The sequence below is a fragment of the Delphinapterus leucas genome, chromosome 7 (genome assembly GCF_059928025.1).
Source record: "Delphinapterus leucas isolate spDelLeu-1000000601 "Yukka" chromosome 7, BTC_Dleu_Yukka2, whole genome shotgun sequence".
Classification (NCBI taxonomy): Eukaryota; Metazoa; Chordata; class Mammalia; order Artiodactyla; family Monodontidae; genus Delphinapterus; species Delphinapterus leucas.
In genome coordinates this window covers 24,772,702-24,787,744 of record NC_143135.1, presented here as the reverse complement: position 1 = coordinate 24,787,744, position 15,043 = coordinate 24,772,702, and the positions used below count along the sequence as shown (strand labels likewise).

The 15,043-nt window shown below is 42.5% G+C and overlaps 1 protein-coding gene across 1 annotated transcript in view; it reads left to right on the top strand.

Annotated features, from left to right (window-relative positions):
• Positions 1 to 11,443, top strand: part of KIAA1549L (KIAA1549 like) — a 281,195-nt gene extending 269,752 nt beyond the window's left edge. Inside the window, exon 21 of the mRNA XM_089914969.1 lies at positions 7,591 to 11,443. Within this exon, the coding sequence (XP_089771095.1) occupies positions 7,591 to 7,872 (282 nt within the window). The 3' untranslated portion in view covers positions 7,873 to 11,443. The remainder of the gene's footprint in view (positions 1 to 7,590) is intronic.
• The last annotated feature ends 3,600 nt before the right edge of the window (positions 11,444 to 15,043 follow it).

Genomic DNA, 15,043 nt, shown 5'->3' with positions numbered 1-15,043 from the left:
TTATCATCAGTGATAAATCCCAGAGTCTGTTTTTTATAAAAATATATAATTAAAGTCTATTTAATTTTTTAAACATCTTTATTGGAGTATAATTGCTTAACACTGTTGTTAGTTTCTGCTGTATAACAAAGTGAATCAGCTATACGGATATATATATATCCCCGTATCCCCATATCCCCTCCCTCTAGCATCTCCCTCCCACCCTCCCTATCCCACCCCTCTAGGTGGTCACAAAGCACCGAGCTGATCTCCCTGTGCTATGCAGCTGCTTCCCACTAGCTATCTATTTCACATTTGGTAGTGTATATATGTCAATGCTACACTCTTACTTCGTCCCAGCTTACCCTTCCCCCTCCCTGGGTCCTCAAGTCCATTCTCTATGTCTGCATCTTTATTCCTGCCCTACCACTAGGTTCATCAGTACCGTTTTTTTACATTCCATATATATGCATTAGCATATGGTATTTGTTTTTCTCTTTCTGACTTACTTCACTCTGTATGACAGAGTCTAGGTCCATCTACCTCACTACAAATAACTCAATTTTGTTTCTTTTTATGGCTGAGTAATATTCCATTGTATATATGTGCCACATCTCCTTTATCCATTCATCTGTCGATGGACACTTAGGTTGCTTCCACGTCCTGGCTATTGTAAATAGTGCTGCAGTGAACATTGTGGTACCGTGTCTCTTATTGAATTATGGTTTTCTCAGGTTATATACCCAGTAGTGGGATTGCTGGGTCATATGGTAGTTCTATTTTTAGTTTGTTAAGGAACCTCCATACTGTTCTTCATAGTGGCTATATCAATTTACATTCCCACCAACAGTGCAAGAGGGTTCCCTTTTCTCTACACCCTCTCCAGCATTTATTGTTTGTAGATTTTTTTGATGATGCATTCTGACCAGTGTGAGGTGATACCTCATTGTGGTTTTGATTTGCATTTCTCTAATGATTAACGATGTTGAGCATCCTTTCATGTGTTTGTTGGCAATCTGTATGTCTTCTTTGGCAAAATGTCTATTTAGGTCTTCTGCCCATTTTTGGATTGGGTTGTTTGTTTTTTTGATATTGAGCTGCATGAGCTGCTTGTATATTTTGGAGATTAATCCTTTGTCAGTTGCTTTGTTTGCAAATATTTTCTCCTATTCTGAAGTTTGTCTTTTTGTCTTGTTTATGGTTTCCTTTGCTGTGCAAAAGCTTTTAAGTTTTATAATGTCCCATTTGTTTATTTCCATTTCTCTAGGAGGTGGGTCAAAAAGGATCTTGCTGTGATTTATGTCGTGGAGTGTTCTGCCTATGTTTTCCCTCTGAGAGTTTTATACTGTCTGGCCTTACATTTAGGTCTTTAATCCATTTTGAGTTTATTTTTGTGTATGGTGTTAGGGAGTGTTCTAATTTCATTCATTTACATGTAGCTGTCCAGTTTTCCCAGCACCACTTATTGAAGAGGCTGTCTTTGGACAGGCTATCCTGTTCCATTGAGCTATATTTCTGTTTTTGTGCCAGTACCATACTGTGTTGATTACTGTAGCTTTGTAGTATAATCTGAAGTCAGGGAGCCTGATTCCTCCAGCTCCGATTTTCTCTCTCAAGATTGCTTTGGCTATTCATGATCTTTTGTGTATCCATACAAATTGTGAAGTTTTTTATTCTAGTTCCATGAAAAATGCCCTTGGTGGTTTGATGGCGATTGCATTGAACCTGTAGATTGCTTTGGGTAGTATAGTCATTTTCACAAGGTTGATTCTTCCAATCCAAGAACATGGTATATCTCTCCATTTGTTTGTATCATCTTTAATTTGTTTCATCAGTGTCTTATAGTTTTCTGCATACAGGTCTTTTGTCTCCTTAGGTAGGTTTCTTCCTAGGTATTTTATTCTTTTTGTTGCAGTGGTAAATGGGAGTATTTCCTTAATTTCTCTTTCAGATTTTTCATCATTAGTGTATAGGAATGCAAGAGATTTCTATGCATTAATTTTGTATCCTTCTACTTTACCAAATTCATTGACTAGCTCTAGTAGTTTTCTGGTAATGTCTTTAGGATTCTCTATGTATAATATCATGTCATCTGCAAACAGTGATAGTTTTGCTTCTTCTTTTCTGATTTGGATTCCTTTTATTTCTTTTTCTGCTCTGATTGTTGTGGCTAAAACTTCCAAAACTATGTTGAATAGTAGTGGTGAGAGTGGACAACCTTGTCTTGTTCCTGATCTTAGAGGAAATGCTTTCAGTTTTTCACCATTGAGAATGATGTTGGCTGCGGGTTTGTCATATATAGCCTTTGTTATGTTGAGGTAAGTTCCCTCTATGCCTACTTCCTGGAGGGTTTTTATCATAAATGGGTGTTGAATTTTGTTGAAAGCTTTTTCTGCATCTATTGAGATGATCATATGGTTTTTCTCCTTCAATTTGTTAATATGGTGTATCACATTGATTGATTTGCATATATTGAAGAATCCTTGCACTCCTGGGATAAACCCCACTTGATCATGGTGTATGTCCTTTCAATGTGCTGTTGGATTCTGTTTGCTTGTATTTTGTTTAGGAGTTTTTGCATCTATGTTCATCAGTGATATTGGCCTGTAGTTTTCTTTTTTTGTGACATCTTCATCTGGTTTTGGTATCAGGGTGATGGTGCCTTGTAGAATGAGTTTGGGAGTGTTCCGCCCTCTGCTATATTTTGGAAGAGTTTGAGAAGGGTAGGTGTTAGCTCTTCTCTAAATGTGTGATAGAATTCATCTATGAAGCCATCTGGTTCTGGGCTTTTGTTTGTTGGAAGATTTTTAATCACAGTTTCAATTTCAGTGCTTGTGATTGGTCTGTTCATATTTTCTATTTCTTCCTGGTTCAGTCTCAGAAGGTTGTACTTTTCTAAGAATTTGTCCATTTCTTCCAGGTTGTCCATTTTATAGGCATATAGCTGCTTGTAGGAATCTCTCATGATCCTTTGTATTTCTGCAGTGTCAGTTGTTACTTCTCATTTTTCATTTGTAATTCTGTTGATTTTAGCCTTCTCCCTTTTTTCTTGATCAGTCTGGCTAATGGTTTATCAATTTTGTTTATATTCTCAAAGAACCAGCTTTTAGTTTTATTGATCTTTGCTATTGTTTCCTTCATTTCTTTTTCATTTCTTTCTGATCTGATCTTTATGACTTCTTTCCTTCTGCTAACTTTGGGGTATTTTTGTTCTTCTTTCTCTAATTGCTTTAGGTGTAAGTTTAGGTTGTTTATTTGAGATTTTTCTTGTTTCTTGAGGTAGGATTGTATTTCTATAAATTTCGCTCTCAGACCTGCTTTTGCTGCATCCCATAGGTTTTGGATCATTGTGTTTTCATTGTCATTTGTTTCTAGGTATTTTTTGATTTCCTCTTTGATTTCTTCAGTGATCTCTTGTTTATTTAGTAGCATATTGTTTAGCCTCCATGTGTTTTTACTTTTTACAGTTTTTTTCCTGTAATTGATATCTAGTCTCATAATGTTGTGGTTGGAAAAGATACTTGATACAATATCAATTTACTTAAATTTACCAAGGCTTGATTTGTGACCCAGGATCTGATCTGTCCTGGAGAATGTTCCATGAGCACTTGAGAATAAAGTTTATTCCGTTGTTTTTGGGTGGAATGTCCTATAAATATCAATTAAGTCCACCCTGTTTAATGTGTCATTTAAAGCTTGTGTTTCCTTATTTACTTTTTGGATGATCTGTCCAGTGGTGAAAGTGGGGTGTTAAAGTCCCCTACTGTTATTTTGTTACTGTCAGTTTCCCCTTTTATGGCTGTTAGCATTTGCCTTATGTATTGAGGTGCTCCTATGTTGCGTGCATAAATAAATATTTACAATTGTTATATCTTCTTCTTGGATTGATACCTTGATCATTTTGTAGTGTCCTTCTTTGTCTCTTGTAACAGTCTTTATTTTGAAGTCTATTTTGTCTGATACGAGAATTGCTGCTCCAGCTTTCTTTTGATTTCCATTTGCATGGAATATCTTTTTCCATCCCCTCACTTTCAGTCTGTTTGTGTCCCTAGGTCTGAAGTGGGTCTCTTGTAGACAGCATATATACAGGTCTTGTTTTTGTATCCACTCAGCCAGTCTGTGTCTTTTGGTTGGAGCATTTAATCCATTTACATTTAAGGTAGTTGTCGATATGTATGTTCCTATTACCATTTTATGAATTAATTTGGCTTTGTTATTGTAGGTCTTTTCCTTCTCTTGTGTTTCCTGCCTAGAGAAGTTCCTTTAGCATCTGTTGTAAAGCTGGTTTGGTGGTGCTGAATTCTCTTAGCTTTTGCTTGTCTGTAAACCTTTTAATTTCTCTGTCGATTCTGAATGAGATCCTTGCTGGGTAGAGTAGTCTTGGTTGTAGGTTTTTCCCTTTCATCACTTTAAATATGTCCTGCCACTCCCTTCTGGACTGCAGAGTTTCTGCTGAAAGATCAGCTGTTAACCTTATGGGGATTCCCTTGTATGTTATTTGTTGTTTTTCCCTTGCTGCTTTTAATATTTGTTCTTTGTATTTAATTTTTGATAGTTTGATTAATATGTGTCTTGGCGTGTTTCTCCTTGGATTTATCCTGTATGGGACTCTCTGTGTTTCCTGGACTTGATTGACTATTTCCTTTCCCATGTTAGGGAAGTTTTCAACTGTAATCTCTTCAAGTATTTTCTTAGTCCCTTTCTTTTTCTCTTCTTCTTTTGGGACCCCTATAATTCGAATGTTGGTGCATTTAATGTTGTCCCACAAGTCTCTGAGACTGTCCTCAATTCTTGTCATTCTTCTTTCTTTATTCTGCTCTACGGTATTTATTTCCACTATTTTATCTTCCAGGTCACTTATCCATTCTTCTGCGTCAGTTATTCTGCTATTGATTCCTTCTAGAGAGTTTTAAATTTCATTTATTGTGTTGTTCATCATTGTTTGTTTGCTCTTTAGTTCTTCTAGGTCCTTGTTAAACGTTTCTTGTATTTTCTCCATTCTATTTCCAAGATTTTGGGTCATCTTTACTATCATTACTCTGAATTGTTTTTCAGGTAGACTGCCTATTTCTTTTTCATTTGTTTGGTCTGGTGGGTTTTTACCTTTCTCCTTCATCTGCTACATATTTCTCTGTCTTCTCATTTTGTTTAACTTACTGTGTTTGGGGTCTCCTCTTCGCAGGCTGCAGGTTCGTACTTCCCATTGTTTTTGGTGTCTGCCCCCAGTGGGTGAGGTTGTTTCAGTTGCTTGTGTAGGCTTCCTGGTGAAGGGACTGGTGCCAGTGTTCTGGTGGGTAGGGCTGTATCTTGTCCCTCTCGTGGGCATGGCTGCATCTGGTGGTGTTTTTTGGGGTGTCTGTGAACTTAGTATGACTTTAGGCAGCCTCTCTGTTAATGAGTGTGGTTGTGTTCCTGTCTTGCTAGTTGTTTGGCATCGGGTGTCCAGCACTGGAGCTTGCTGGCCGTTGGGTGGAGCTGTGTCTTAGTGTTGAGGTGGAGATCTATGGGAGAACTCTCGCTGATTGATATTATGTGGGGCTGGGAGGTCTCTGGTGGTCCAATGTCCTGAACTTGGCTCTCCCACCTCAGAGGCTCAGGCCTGACACCCGGCCAGAGCACCAAGACCCTGCCAGCCTCACGGCTCGGGAGAAAAGGAAGAGGAAAAAAAGGGAAAAAAACCCAAAAAACAACAGATAGAACCCCAAACCAAATGGTAAAAGCAAAACTAAACAGACAAAATCACAGAAAGAAACAAAAAACAACAAAATAGAAACAAACAGTCAGAACCCTAGGACAATGGTTAAAGCAAACCTAAACAGACAAAATCACACAAAGAAACATCATATACACACTCACAAAAAGAGAAAAAAAGGAAAAAAAAATTTTAATTAAAAAAATAATAAACTTTAAAAAAAGAGAGCAACCAAACCAATAAAAAATCCACCAATGATAACAAGCACTAAAAACTAAACTAAGATAAACATAAGAAACAAGTCAGATGCAGAAAGCAAACCCCAAGTCTACAGTTGCTCCCAAAGTCCACTGCATCAATTTGGGGAACATTCATTGTCTATTCAGGTATTCCACAGATGGAAGGTTCATCAAGTTGCTTGTGGGGATTTAATCTGCTGCTCCTGAGGCTGCACGGAGAACTTTCCCTTTCTCTTCTTTGTTCGCATAGCTCCCGGGTTTCAGCTTTTGTTTTAGCCCCACCCCTGAATGTAGGCCACCCTCAGGCGTCTGCTCCCGCCCAGACAGGAGGGGTTAAAGCAGGGGCTGATTAGATCTCTCTTGCTCACTCAGGCTGGGGAGTGGAAGGGGTACAGTAGTCATAATTGTAATTCGGGGCGAGCCTGCAGTGGCAGAGGCCAACATGACATTGCAGTAGCCTGAGGTGTGCCATGTGTTCTCCTGGGGAAGTTGTCCCTGGATCTCAGGACCCTGGCAGTGGTGGGCTGCATAGGCTCCTGGGGTGGGGGTGTGTGTGTGTGTGTGGGTAGTGACCTGTGCTTGCACACAGGATTCTTGGTGGCAGTGGTGGCAGCGTTAGCATTTCATGCTTGTCTCTGGGGTGTGAGCTGATAGCTGCGACTTGCCCCTGTCTCTGGAGCTTGCTTAGGTGGTTCTCTGAATCCCCTCTCCTTGCGCACCCCGAAACAATGGTCTCTTGCCTTTTCAGCAGGTCCAGACATTTTCCCTGACTCCCTCCCGGCTATCTGTGGCATACTAGCCCCCTTTAGGCTGTGTTCACGCAGCCAACCCCAGTTCACTCCCTGAGGTCTGACCTCTGAAGCCCAAGCCTCAGCTCCCAGCCCCTGCCCACCTGGCGGGTGAGCAGACAAGCCTCTCAGGCTGGTGAGTGCTGGTCAGCACTGATCCTCTGTGCGGGAATCTCTCCGCTTTGCCTGCTGCACCCCTGTTGCTGCGCTCTCTTCTGTGGCTCCGAAGTTTCCCTCCCACCCACCCTCAGTCTTCGCCCGCGAAGGGGCTTCCTAGTGTGTGGAAACTTTTCCTCCTTCACAGCTTCCTCCCAGAGGTGCAGGTACCATCTCTATTCTTTTGTCTCTGTTTTTCCTTTTTTCTTTTGCCCTACCCAGGTACATGGGGAGTTTCTTGCCTTTTGGGAGGTCTGAGGTCTTCTGCCAGCGTTCAGTAGGTGTTCTGTAGGAGTTGTTCCACATGTAGATGTATTTCTGATGTATTTGTGGGGAGGAAGGTGATCTCCGCGTCTTTCAGCTCCTCCATCTTGAAGGTCTCTCCCGTGAGTCCTTTGACATCCATAAAGAACAACACTTCTTTTGGCTAGATGGTGCTTATATTAAAAAGGTAGCCAGGTAGATTCGGATGTAGATTCAGGTATGTGCCCACTGTTTGCATACTGTTTAAAACACGTATTTAATTCATCCAACCAGCAGATCCAGTGAGTCCAAATCACCTACTTTCCAAACAGACTCCAGCTATTGTATCTGCACAATGGTGCGTTGCCTTCATTTTCCTCTAAATCTCTTTCCTTGTCCTCAGTCCCCTCCTGCTTTGGTATCGAGTGCGTCCTATGACTTGAGCCGCTTCCTGACCCGAGGTCCTTGTCTTCTCTCCCAACATGCTTTGTAGGTCCCCCTCCCGGGGTACATCGAGGCTTACCCCCGGTCCCGGTATCAGCAGAACTCGCCCTCCAGGCTTCCTCGCCAGTACAGCCAGCCAGCCGGGCTGCACCCCAGCTTGGAGCAGGCCCCGCTGCCCTCCGCAGCAGCCTCACAGCAGAGCCTGGCAGAGAACGACCCGTCCGACACGCCCCTGACCAACATCTCCACAGCGGCCCTGGTGAAGGCCATCCGGGAAGAGGTGGCCAAGCTGGCCAAGAAGCAGACGGACATGTTTGAGTTCCAGGTCTAATGCCTTCGCCCACTTCCAGACGACTCTGAGGAAACAGTCTTTGGTTTTCTCCAGCCTGGCTTGATGGGTCTGGAGGCACAGACGATGTGGGCGTTTTTCTCACCCTCAGTTTCTAAAAACGTGAACAGTGGGGCTTCTGGGGAACAGGAAACTCTTGAACAACTGGATGCTTGGCTTATTCAAGTGATTGTATGTCAACAAGTCCCCATGTGGGACCATATGTTTGATACTCTGTTACATTAACTGTTTGAACTGAGGGTGTATTTCCCTACGGAGCCTTAGTCACGAGACATGCTCGCAAATCTGCAGATTCCTGTCCAATGCCATATTTTAATAAACCACCAGAATGGGGAGAGCACAGCTCTATCTTCGGTGACCTCTGCATGTTAACTCTATTTCTGTGTTAAAGGCAATGCAGGCGTGCGATGAAGTCCCAGACTGTACTCTCTCTCGTTCAGCCATGGCTGTAGTCATTGCAATCACCTCCCGTCTCCAAGGGAGACACTGACTCCGGCCAAGAGAGCTGAGTCCTTTTCTTTTAAAGGTTCATATTCAAAGTCAAATAAATTGGATGAAAGTCAGTACTGTCAGTCAATGACTGCACCTGTGAACAGTCCTGACTCTTTTCCCCCCGCAATTAATTCAACAAAGGCCAAGAAAGAGAGAAGATGAGCGGGAATGGTGGATTCGTGTTGACAGGTTTTTGAAAAGGTGTTGTTGTCATTTTGGAAATAGAGTATTCTGCAAGCTGGGCTCTGGCTGGAAGAGAATCGGTGCTAAGAGCTTTAAAGGTCCTACAAAAGAAAAACAGGTTTTCTTTGCCCTGCAATGAAGGTGGCCTGAGAACGAAGCTTCTCTCTTTTGGGGGACGATAGATACATCGACTTTTACAAGGAAACCTCTGTCTCTTCAACGATGATGTCCAGCATGTGCTGCCCAGTGATACAAAAGGAAATAGTCACTGATGCCTGTTAGAAGCAGGAACAGTGGACCCAGTCTCCCCAGGCTGCAGCCTCTGTTCATAGAAGCTTCTGAATGCAGAAAACCTGTTGATTTACATTTAAATGTAAATAACATTTTTAAAGGTGTATGGAGTTAGCCAGTCCCCTCCCGCACTCCTTCCCATAGTTAGTTAGTTAATAGACATAGGAGGACATTTGCCAAAAATGGCAGGCTTCTGACCTCATGACCGTGATGTTGCAAATCAGCCTCCCTGGCGTGGCAGGTGAGCCTCCAGAGCTCTGGGTGGACAGTACCTCACAGCACCAGCTGCTGACTGTCAGTGCAAAAGCAAAACAGGTACTGACTTCAGGTAGCCCAGGGGAGGGGACACCGTGGTGCCCTCACCAACTTTGGGAGCTGTGCTCAATGTTGGGGACTTACTTGGTGTCTGTTGGAGAGTGAGGTCCTGTCCTGCCTTCTCACCCATGATCCATCTAGCTTCAGCTTGTATCCATCCCCTCTGAGTCCATCTTTCCATTCTCCTCATGAGTTTCTTTGGTCCTTATTGAGAGAAGAAGCTGGAAATTTTAACATTCAGAGAAGAGTAGGAGTGGAATTGATTAGAGTGGGAGAGTCAAACTGTCAAAGCACAGACTTTTCAAAGAAGCTGTTTTTATTTCCCAATGGCAAATTGCCCTTTCTGGAATGTTCTGGAGATGCTGTGTCATGGAATCCCCAAACGAGTCTCTTGTCCTGATGATATTAGGTAGTGTCCTTTTGGTATGCCGGTTGATCTTTCATAGTGTTAGTTTTTTGTTACTTAAAAAAAAATCAGCTATAAATAAAATGTATTTTTGTAATTTCCATGTGTATATATGGTATATTTCTACCAATGGCCGCTTGTTGTAGTCCAAAACCTAAATCAGTTTGCAAAACACTTCGGACAGTGCAAGATTTTACTGACAGATAAACACAATGCCTAAGTCTATCCAAATAGGTATTCTGTGCACTTGAATGAACAAAGAGCCAAAGAAACTCAACCTTTTCATGCAAACGGTATGAGTCCGATAAAGTCAGCTACATTGTCCCGCCTTATCAATGATATGAATATTTCATCAGTGCAATGATATCAACCCGGTACTTTGTCTACTTGGTAAATGCCTGGAAATACTGTATGTTAAAATGAAGTTCCAAGACCTTAGTGTAATTTAAGTGTAGGCACAAGCTTTCAAGACAGTGTCTGTGTTTTGGATGTACCAGTGACTCGAAGAGGAGCCCACGGTGTGCGGTGGTCTGGCTCCAGCTGGCTAAGAGGATGCAGAAAAATCATGGTGAGCTGTGTAGAACCCCATGAAATACTGAGTCAGTCGATGGAGATGGCTAAAAATACAGCATGCTAAATCAGCCACTCTTTTAAACGAGATACTGCAGGTTTAAGAGCAGTATATGGGAGGAAAACCTTAAGTTGAGAAGAAATCAAATCTGTTTGTGTTGTCCCACCAATGCGAAGATGGCCGCCATTGTTTGATATTCTGTGACTAAGATGTGGTCCCTTTTCTGAAGAGTGTCCTGACCTCATGGAGGTTATGGATACCTGGACAGCTGACTCTGAGAAAAGGCAGGTGGTCAGAAGTGCCCTGTGGAAGCGAACACAGAGTTCCACGCAAACCCAGAGGCTCTGTGTTCCTCATGACCCTCCAGACAGTTGAAGAAGCCACAGAGGACATTGGTGACCTCAGAGAAGGAAGCTAAAGTCCGAAGAAGTGGACTGACCTGCCCGAAGCCTCCAGCCCAAGCCCACTGACTCATGATCGGGCTTGCTTTCCATTTCACCATGCTGCCTGCACGCTTGCCTGCGACACGTTTCTTGAACTGTGCTAGGAAGTTCAAAAAGTAGACAAGGGTCATATGAGGGACTATCTACATTCTTGTGAAGAAAAAAGATAATTGAATATGTAAAGAACTTCAGATAAAGTGTATGAGGACAATGCATTTGTGGCATAATAAACATTTTTCGGAACTAGTTTCAACGTGAGTTTTCTGCGTTCATGAAAAGAAAGGCATTTTGGCTTTTTCCAGAGAGCGCCATCGAGGAAATGGTGTTCTCTACTGCTGGTCAAGACTTCAGGGGTGTGTTCTTCTCTCAGTGCCGTGGGTCCAAACAGGCAGGTGGGGAGGCCACAGCAGCTTGTCACCGAGAGGTAGCCGATCCTGCACTCTGCATTGGGGGAGGCGATCCCGTGGTACAGGAACGTAAAAGTCTATTGCGTGCCCTGGTACCTACCACCTGAGATGCATTGGTATCTGTGGAATAGGAACTTGCCTCTTTCAGGGTGTGCTATGGACTGAATGTGTCCTCCGCAATTTCTATGCTGAAATCCTAACCCCCGATGTGATGGTGTTAGGAGGTGGGGCCTTGGGAGGTACTTAGCTAGTGAGGGGAGCCCTCGTGAATGGGATTAATGCCCTTATAAAAGGGACTGCAGAAAGCTCTCTTGCCCTCTTTTCTGCCACATGAGGATAAAATAAGAAGTCGATAGTCTGCAACCCAGAAGAGGGCTCTCACCAGGACCTGACCATGCTGGCACCCTGATCTCGGACTTCCGTCCTCCAGAACTGTGAGAAATAAATGTCTGTTGTTTGTGAGCCACCCAGGCTATGGTTCTCTGGTATGGCAGCCTGAGCTGACTAATGACTAAGACAGGGTGGATCACGTAGGAATCAATTCTCCGGTGCCAGAAGAAGTTATATTGTGCATGTGCTAATTTAAGAATTCAGCAGAAGGGCATGTAATTTCTGAGCATTCTTGATGGAAGAATGGGTAGGATATTGTTAGATTTGTGATATAAAAAAAGAAGACTTCTGAGAGTCCGGATGGAGGAGGAGAAAGATTTAAATACCTGACTAAAATAAGTGCTTCTCTAACAGGCAGAAATTAACAAAATAGATCAAAAGATTTAAATACCGATTACCAATAAATAAGCTGCTTTTTTCTACGTAACACACAGGCACTCATTGTTTAATGAAAAAAAATAACAGGGGGGCTTACCTGGTGGCGCAGTGGTTGAGAGTCCGCCTGCCGATGCAGGGGACACGGGTTCGTGCCCCGGTCCGGGAAGATCCCACATGCCGCGGAGCGGCTGGGCCCGTGAGCCATGGCCGCTGAGGCTGTGCGTCCGGAGCTTGTGCTCCGCAATGGGAGAGGCCACAACAGTGAGAGGCCTGCGTACTGCAAAAAAAAAAAAAGAACAGATATTATTTTAAAGTTTGAGAACAGAATTTAAATGTAATCTACTCCTATTACACATCAGAAAGTAGTTTGGACTTTTCTAACAAAATACAGCCAAATACGCTTAGGGAAAGATAATCATTTAGCAGTGACTGACTTGGGTCCAAGTATTAGAAATTAAATGCAGCCATTTAGTCCAATCTTGAAGATATTCTAGTCAAGGACCTTTGTGAGGACCAGAAACCCATTCACACTTGCTCAAATGTAGAGACTGACTGAGCAAATACAGGCAGACCTCAGAAGTATTGTGGGTTTGGTTCTAGACTGCCACAATAAAGCAGATATCACAATAATGGGAGTCACATTAATTTTGGGGTTCCCAGTGCATATAAAAGTTATATTTACACTATACCGTAGTCTATTAAATGTGAAATAGCATTATGTCTAAAAAAATACATACCTTAATTTAAAAACACTTTATTGGTAAAAGGTGCTAACCATCACCTGAACCTTCAGCGAGTTGTAATCTTTTTGCTGGTGGAGGGTCTTGCTTCAGTGTTAATGGCTGCTGACTGATCAGGATGGTGGTTGCTGAAGGTTGGCACGGTCGTGGCAACTTCTTAAAATAAGGCAACGATGAAGTTTGCTGCATTGATTGACTTCCTTTCATGAACGATTTCTCTATAGCTACAATGCTGTTTGATAGCATTTTGACCACATTAGAACTTCTTTCAAAATTGAGTCAATCCTCTCAAAACGCTGCTGCTGCTTTATCATCTAAGTCATATTCTAAATCCTTTGTTGTCCTTTCAACAGCCTTCACAGCATCTTCACCAGCAGTAGATTCCATCTCAAGATAGCATTTTCTTTGCTCATCCATAAGAAGCAACTCCTCATCCGTTACAGTTTTATCATGAGATTGCAGCAATTCAGTCACATCTTCAGGCTCCACTTTTAGTTCTCTTGCTGTTCCCACCACATCTGCAGTTACTTCCTCCCCTGAAGTCATCCATGAGAATTGGAATCAACTTCTTCTAAACTCCTGTTATGTTGATATTTTGACCTCTTCCCACGAATCACAAGTGTTCTTAATGGTATCTAGAATAGTGAATCCTTTTCAGAACGTTTTCAAATGACCTTGCCCACATCCATCAGAGGAATCACTATCTATGAAGCCTTACAAAATGCATTTCTTAAATAAAAAGACAAAGTCAAAAGTACTCCTTGATCCATGGGCTGCAGAATGGATGTGTTAGCAAGCATGAAAACAGCATGAATCTCATTGTCCATCCCCATCAGAGCTCTTGGTTGACCAGGTGCATTGTCAATGAGCCGTACTATTTAAAAAAAGAATCTTTTCTGAGCCATAATCTCAACAGTGGACTTAAAATATTCATTAAACCATGTTGTCAAACAGATGTGCTGTCATCTGGGCTTTGTTGTTCCATTTATAGAGCATAGGCGCGTAGATTTGGCATAATTCTTAAGGGCCTGGGGTTCTTGGGATGGTAAATGAGCATTGGCTTCAACTTTAAGTCACCAGCTGCATTAGCCTCTAACAAGAGAGTCAGCCAGTCCTTTGAAGTTTTGAAGCCAGGCACTGGCTTCTCCTCTCTGGCTATGAAAGTCCTGGATGACATCCCCTTCTAATATAAGGCTGTTTTGTTGTATGGCTGTTAGCATAACTGATGCCATCTTGGACGCTTAGTTTCTCCTGTCCTTTTACTGACCTCACCCAGGACTGCACTGTGCAGTGAATCACCTCTCTGTCATCAAAGGCTTTGTAGTTAATAGATACTGTTTAATAATCGTTAGGACCCGGTAGCCTCTATGCCCTCTAGTCCCCCCAAATGATGAAAACCTTCCCTAATGTAATCCCGGTGCCCACGAGACTAGTTACCCATCATAAATCTTGACTTAGGAATGCACGTCCTCTTTCCAAGCACATACCTCCAGTATTCTAGGTTAGCGATAAAATTGTCCCAATGGCCCCTCGGCAGTGCAGAATGCTTCTGGATTGTTGTCCACCCGATCCCACCCTGTGAGTAAATTACCCTATAATAAACTGATCCGTTGATTACATGGAGCTTCCTGCCTAATTTTTCAGTCTCAAGATGCCTTCTCAGTTTGGTGGGTACTTGTCATTCCCGCTGTCCTCCAACATTCGTCTACACTGACAGTCTGTTGTTGAGTGCCGTCACCTTCATGAATCATCTCAGCTGTATCTCCTGGGCGGCTCGCTGCAGCTTCTGCGTCAGCACTTACTATTTCACCTTGTGCTTTTATGTTTTGGAGACGGCTTCTTTCCTTAAAGCTCATGAACCAAACTCTGCTGGCTTCAAGCTTTTCTTCTGCAGCTTCCTCACCTCTCATTGAAGAGAGCTGGGGCCTTGCTCTGGATGGGGCTTTGATTAAGGGAATGTTGTGGCTGGCTGGATCTTTAGACTACTAAAACTTTTTCCAGACCAGCAATAGGCTGCTTTACTTTCTTATCATTTGTGTTTTCACTGGAGTAGCACTTTTAATTTCCTTCAAGAACTTTTCCTTTGCGCTCACAGCTTGGCTAACTGTTTGGTGCAAGAGGCCTAGCTTTTGGCCTGTCTCAGCTTTCAACATGCCTTCCTCTCACTAAGCCTAATCACTTCTGGCTTTTGATTTAAAATGAGAGACATTAGACTCTTTCTTTCACTTGAACATTTAGAGGGCATTGTAGGGTTATTAATTGTCCTAATTTCAATATTGTTGTATCTCAGGGAATAGGGAGGCCCAAGAAGAGGGAGAGAAGAAATGGGGGAACAGCCAGTCAGTGGAGCAGTCAGAACACACACGACATTGACTAAGTTTGTCCTCTATATGGGTGTGGTTCATGGTGCCCAAAACAATTACAATAGTAACATCAAAGATCAGTGATCCCAGACCAACATAACAAACATAATAATAATGAAAAAATTGAAATATTGCAAGAATTACCAAAATGTGATACAGAGACATGAAGAGAAC